At 41.8% G+C, this 6886-nt stretch overlaps 1 protein-coding gene across 1 annotated transcript; it reads right to left on the bottom strand.

Moving 5' to 3' along the window:
- Positions 1 to 11: 11 nt before the first annotated feature.
- Positions 12 to 4902, bottom strand: LOC137093860 (zinc finger protein 436). The gene is made up of 3 exons (XM_067458827.1): positions 4764 to 4902; positions 4326 to 4494; positions 12 to 1886 (listed from the first exon to the last, which is right to left on the bottom strand). The coding sequence occupies exons 1-3, from the start codon at positions 4809 to 4811 to the stop codon at positions 1006 to 1008; spliced, it is 1098 nt and encodes a 365-aa protein (XP_067314928.1). The 5' UTR covers positions 4812 to 4902; the 3' UTR covers positions 12 to 1005.
- Between the last annotated feature and the right edge of the window lie 1984 nt (positions 4903 to 6886).

Below are 6886 nucleotides of genomic sequence, written 5' to 3'. Positions count from 1 at the left end.
GAATGTGAGCGGACGTTAATACATGTGAAGTGTTTATTAAGAGACAATGACACACATTATGAAGAAAACATTCATGCGCATGAATAAGCAAAACAGTTATAACTATAATTCAACCCTCAACACAGCTCACTTTACTCTGTAAAAGCCTTTCTGATCGCATTGAAGCCTTCCAAACTGAACACACAGGTTACAAATGGTTAAATATAGACATATAATGTAAAAATTAGACCAATTGAAACAATAATAAATGTAAATAGCTCATTAAAAAAAACACTTAAATGCTAAATCTAATGTGATTTATAAGAAAAATCGCTATACAATTCACCTGGTGCTCAAAATCAAATTAGTCAGACCACATCTATACTTACAGACTTATTTCATTATGATAGGTGTGACAAAGTGTTATAGTTTACAAACAATAACTGTGTTGGATGTAGCACAAGTTTAACAGCAGCTAGTAAAACACTGCCACCATTGAGACTGATACAAACCATACGGTCACATCAAAATGAGAGGATTCAGAGCCATCATCTCATGTCAACGGTTTCTACACTATGACAATAAAACAGTATTCATGTTTATATTTTTTTTAAAAATTAGAGAGGGATTCATAAAATACAGGGAATGCAAGCATACACAATAATATTAATAATATCCTCCTGTACAATATACAGCTCTATTGAGTCACTTGACTATATCTTGCAACAAAATACAGACAGTGTGATGAACGACCACATGATCAGCGCCACGCTGAAGGGTGAAATCTGGGGCTGAAGGTGTGCAGAGGTAGCGGTTCATAACTGTCTACGGCAATGAACAACTGGTGCACACGTTTATAACAATGCTAGAGTACAGCATGTGCTGATTTCTAATGGGAAATAGAGGAAAAGTCAGTGAGAATCAGTTCTCTACAGTATTACAGGTACAGTAGAGTAACGTGAAGAGCCAACTCGGCCTTCACATACACACACTCTTCAATGAAGAGGCACATGAATCAGGACACGCTTATGCTTGCTCCCCATTGTGAATCCTCTGGTGCCGCTTCAGTTCTCCAGAGCGGAAGAAATTCTTGCCGCACTGCGTGCAGTGGAACGGCCTCTCGCCTGTGTGGATGCTCTGGTGGCCCTTCAGGCGCTCCAGCCTGGAGAAGCTCTTGTCGCACTGGTTACAGTGGTACGGCTTCTCTCCAGTGTGGATCCTTCGGTGCTCCTTCAGGTGTCCCGACTCGGAGAAGCTCTTCCCGCACTGGAAGCACTGGTAGGGCCTCTCGCCTGTGTGGGTTCTGTGATGGCGCTTCAGGTCACCCGATCTGAAGAAGCTCTTCTCGCACAGTGTGCACCGGTGGGGCCTCTCTCCGGTGTGAATGCGCTGGTGGCCCCTCAAGTGTCCGGAATCTGAGAAGGTTTTGCCGCACTGGAGGCATTTGTACGGCCGCTCGCCACTGTGGATCCTCAGGTGACGTTTAAGGTCTCCTGATCTGTAGAATCGCTTGGCACACTGCGAACACTGGTACGGCCTCTCGCCGGTGTGCATCCTTTCGTGCTGCTTAAGGTGCCCCGAGTCGGAGAAATTCTTGCCGCACTGCAGACAGTGATAGGGCCGTTCTCCCGTGTGGATCCTCTCGTGCCTCTTCAAGTCCCCGGACGTGGGGAAATTTTTCCCACACTGGAAGCAAGGGAACGGCCGCTCCCCACTGTGTATTCTCTGATGCCTCTTGATGTCGTTAATTCTGAAATATTTGCCGCAGTCCTGGCAGTGGTACGGCCGGTCCGCCGAGGGACGATTGTTCGACTTGGGTGAATCTGGGAGAGACAGGCTTTTAGAGTTGGCGCCGCTGCCGCAACAAGCAGTGAGACACTCTCCGGTCTGCTGCTGCAGATGCTGAGCTGGTCATGAAAGAACACAATTGCACACAGAATTACCCACAGTTCGTTGCAATTTCAGACATGCATGTACATAATACACAAAAGCATTTTCAATCTCAAAATATTGCATTCGTTTACCATGAAAAACCATCATCAGGTGTAGGTGTTTCGCAGCCCTGGCAGTGAAGTGTGTTCTTTATTCAATTAAAGGGATAGTTCACCCAAAAATGAAACACCCTCATGTCATTCCAAACCTGTAAGACTTTCCTTCATCTTTAAAACACAAATGAAGATATTTTTTATTAAAAACCTGGGAGATTTCAAGCTGTTTAACCCAAAAAGCATCTCGTTATAGGATGACCAGATTTAATTTAGGCTTTTATTCACATATAAATATTGACCAACAAACATAAACAAAAGCTCGAACATGCCATGTGACCCACGAGAACAAACCTCATTGGCTCTCATGCTTGAGCTTCTATTTCCCAAAATTCAATGCTGTAAACACTGTCTGCTGATAATGATGAAAGGGGTGGATTCTGAAATATATATATATCTATATCCTAATTTAATATATAATCAAACCCTTAAGATTTTTCCTCTTTCATTATTAAACTGATTTAAATGATTCTTTCCAGTTATGATTTTACTTAATCAATTGAACCACTGATATATATGTTTTCTAAAGTTTGTATTTGGGCTCTGAGGAGTGACTGAGGGTCTGGCCCATGTCAGGAGTGCAGTGTCAGTGCTTAATCAGCCCGGCTTCCAGAGATGAAATAAAGTTTGTCTTTCATTTATACTATTTATTTTTTACTGAAACAAAGAATAAAATAAATATTGCCTGTACTTCTCTCTGATGAGAAGAACAAGTTATCTGTATGTTTTGGAGAACTATGTTGTTTTCAGTTGATGCTCATCCAACTCCAACCTTGAGGAAGCTGTGTATCTGTGCAAGTATTCTTTGTTATAGATCAGTATTAGAGGTGGAAAATGGGCATCCTAGAGAGATTTGTTGTTCCGGACAAGCTGGCGCCTATTCCCGACCTGGAAGGTCACAATGGGCCTAATTCCCGGGTGAAAGCGTCAACAGTTTTTGGCATGCATCTGATTAAATGATTGTGTGTGAAAATTTACTATGACTATCTATTTTCTCTTAGCCAATCAGAATCATTCAACATGCAGTAATGACGTAGCTAAACCTTTAAAGGAGTATAATTGTGTTGAAAAACTGTATATGCGGGAAGCGCAGCCTACGAGCTCTGAGAGACTTAAAGCTGGCTTCTGCTAAAGAAACCGCAAACTATTCTTTAGTCAATGTATTTTACTGCACTCCTGACTCTTGGTCTTCATTCTTCACAACTGGTCTTGGGTCCTAAACTGTTGTCCCCTAACAGTGAATACAAGACTTAATTAAATCTGTCATCATATCAAGCAATTGATTCTCCTCAGAAGACAGGTCAAGTGACCTTTATTTATATAGCACTTTATACAATGCTGCTTGTTTCAAAGCAGCTTCACCGTATTAAACAGGAAAATAATGCGACAGAATTTGATTCCGCTGTACAGAGAAACATGGTATTGTCATTTCGCTTATTTCAATTTATCCTATAGTGTCAATGAGGGCAGATTGTTAATATAGCTGAAAACGTACTTGAATATTTAGAGTAATTAGTATGTTAAAGACATGATTAAACTGTTTGATTCATATTGATTTAATAGTTTACCATCTCTTATTGAACATTTTGGGTGAATAGGCTTTCAATTGAGGGACAGAAAATGGTCATTAAAAAATATCTTTATTTGTGTTTTGAAGATGAATGGTAGTCAAATGGGTTTGACATGACAATTTTTTGGTGAACTAACGCTTTAATTGCAAGTCTGAAAAAAATCCACCTGGGCTATGAGTGATTGTGCTTATCACCAAATTATAGTGATTATTACCAAATTTTATAAATAAAGTTAAAGAGCTAGTTCACCCAAACAATGTTGACTCGGTTCCAATGATGAAAGTCCGTCAGTAAATGTTTGCAGAACGATAATGTTTGGGTGAACAGTCTCTTTCAAAACAATCATTCTGCAACAATACCAGTTTATGTATTCTGGTCAATATATGACCTAATAAATAACATTCCCGCATTTGTATTAATAAAAACTGAAAAGGTACGTGTGTTGGTAAATATTATGTATATAAATTCTTTAAATAATACACACACACAGTGTTGGTTTAATATCATGAGTGCGACATTTACAACAAAAACAAGTCTTGAGATTGAAAATGACGCATTAACACAGTTCACAGAAAAGGCGTTCGGCATTTACATATTCAGTATCTTCTGGGAAAAGTTCAGAAATTACACACCCATCTTTAGCTCTGCTGCTATTAAAGCGTAAGTGAAATGCCGGGCCAATAGAATAACATCATATGCGAACGTGAAGTGCGTGTGTAACGACACTCACCGAAATGAAAGAAATCTTCCACACTCTCGTCTTCCTCTTTGACTTTGACTCCCACCGGCCGCCCGTAGTGCTCAAACGGGCCTGAGGGCAGAAATTTAGCGCTAGAGGAGAGAGACTGGGGCAGTTTAGTGTTTGTCGACAGAGCCTGGGGCAGTTTGTTCCCGAAGTCCTAAAACAGAGTGAATAACATCACACACACCGCGAGCCGCGTCAACCGGGACTGACAGAGGATATCCCACACAATAAACATGTCTGAGGGCAACTGAATACGAATATACTTCGAGATCGAGACACGTTCTTCACATCAGATTAAATTCATTCTGTAAACGCAGCGGCGCGTGAGAGCGCTCGACACAAACAACACATCGAACAGCCTTTAAACGTCTTTATTTCCCGATAATCGAGCAGGGTGTACTATTAGAACAACTGAACACTCACCAAATCCATCCTACTCGTCCATTTGTGTAAATTATCAACGAAATTCATCGGTGAGCAGGAACACTAGCAGAAATTTGATATTCACCGGAACTCGCTCCTGATTATCATACACGTCAAACCACAGCGCCCCCTACAGGAGCGGAGGACAATCACACGTGCACACACACGCATACAATATATACCGACCAGGCATAACATTATGACCACCTTCCTTATATTGTCTTGGTCCCACTTTTGCTGCCAAAACAGCACTGACCCGTCGAGGCATGGACTCCACTAGACCCCTGTGCTGTGGTATCTGGCACCAAGATGTTAGCAGCAGATCCTTTATGTCCTAGAAGTTGCAAGGTGGGGCCTCCATGGCTCCATGGATTGGACTTGTTTGTTTAGCACATTCCACAGATGCTCGATTGAATTAAGATCTGGGGACTTTGGAGGCCAAGTCAACACCTCAAAATTGTGCTCCTCAAACCATTACTGAACCATTTTTGCTTTGTGGCAGGAGCGTTATCCTGCTGGAAGAGCCACAGCCACCAGGGAATACCGTTTCCATGAAAGGGTGTGGTATGCAACAATGCTTAAGTAGGTGGTATGGGTCAAAGTAACATCCACATGGATGGCCGGACCCAAGGTTTCCCAGCAGAACATTGCCCAAAGCATCACACTGCCTCTGCCGGCTCGCCTTCTTCCCATAGTGCATCCTGGTGCTATGTGTTCCTCAGGTAAGCGACACAAAGCACCGGGCTATCCACATGATGCGAAAGAAAACGTTTAACTAGACCAAGCCACCTTCTTCCATTGTTACATGGTATAGTTCTGATGCTCACGTGCTCACTGTTGGCGCTTTTGGTGGACAGGGGTCAGTTGCTTTGCACTGAGTATTGTGACACATTCTGTCAGAACCAGCATTAACTTCTTAAGCTATTCGAGGTCCAGTAGCTCGTCTGTTTGATCGGACCACACGGGCCAGCCTCCCACGTGCATCAATGAGCCTTGGCCACTCACGACACTATCGCCGGTTCTCCACTGTTCCTTCCTTGCAGCACTTTTGATAGATACTGACCACTGCAGACCGGGAACAGCCCACAAGAGCTGCAGTTTTGGAGATGCTCTGACCCAGTCATCTAGCCATCACAATTCAGCCCTTGTCAAACTCACTCAAATCCTAATGCTTGCCCATTTTTCCTGCTTCTAACACATCAACTTTGAGGACAAAATGTTCACCTGCTGCCTAATATATCCCACCCACTAACAGGAGCCATGATGAAGAGATAATCAGTAATTACCTGTCATAATGTTATGCCTGATCGTTGTGTGTATAGATTAGGGGGGGAAATTTTAGGAGCCAAGACCAGTAGTGAAGAATGAAAACCAAGAGTCAGGAGTGAAATTAATTAAAGAAAAATTTACTGAAGAATAGTTTGCTGTTTCATCAGCAGAAGGCAGCTTCAGGCCTCACAAGGAGTTCGTATAGGCTCTCTAACTTTTCATACATTTTTTTCAACAGTTATACCCTTTTCAAGGTCTATCCATGTCATTACTTTAGGTTGAATGATTCTGATTGGCTAAGAGAAAATAAATATAGTCATAGTACATTTCCACACATTGTCAGTTCATCAGATTCACGTCTCCATAGATCTCTTGTTGATGCTTTCACCCCGGAATTAGGCACGATTGACCTTCCAGATCTGGAGCGGCGCCAGCTTGTCCAGAACAACATATCCGTTGTACACCTCTAACTGATCTGCAGAATACTGCATACCACATACACAGATACAGTTTCTCCAAGGTTGGAGTTGGCGGAGCATCAACTGAAAACAACATAGTTCTCCAAAACATACAGATAACATGTTCTTCTCCTCAGATAGAAGTACAGGCAATAGTACAGACAATATTCATCTTTATTCTTTAGTGTTTCAGTAAAAGGAAATAAATAGTATAAATGAAAGACAAATCCCTATTTCATCTCTGAAAGCCGGGTTGAATGAGTAAGCAGTGACCCTCAGTCACTCCTCAGAGACCAAATACAAACTTTAGAAAACATATATAAAGAAACAATCAGTGGTTCTACTGATTAAGTAATATTATAACAGGAAATAATCATTATAATAATAATGGAGGAT

Source organism: Pseudorasbora parva, chromosome 12 (assembly GCF_024679245.1).
Source record: "Pseudorasbora parva isolate DD20220531a chromosome 12, ASM2467924v1, whole genome shotgun sequence".
NCBI lineage: Eukaryota > Metazoa > Chordata > Actinopteri > Cypriniformes > Gobionidae > Pseudorasbora > Pseudorasbora parva.
This window is presented reverse-complemented; position numbering and strand designations above follow the sequence as displayed.

What these genes read in the sequence shown, in the direction of transcription:
- LOC137093860 (XM_067458827.1), bottom strand. Translation starts at nt 4,811, where the DNA reads ATGAATTTCGTTGATAATTTACACAAATGGACGAGTAGGATGGATTTG. An exon ending in GGACGAGTAGGATGGATTTG is followed by an intron (nt 4,495 to 4,763) that starts GTGAGTGTTCAG and finishes ACTCTGTTTTAG; the next exon opens with GACTTCGGGAACAAACTGCC. An exon ending in GGAAGATTTCTTTCATTTCG is followed by an intron (nt 1,887 to 4,325) that starts GTGAGTGTCGTT and finishes TTTCATGACCAG; the next exon opens with CTCAGCATCTGCAGCAGCAG.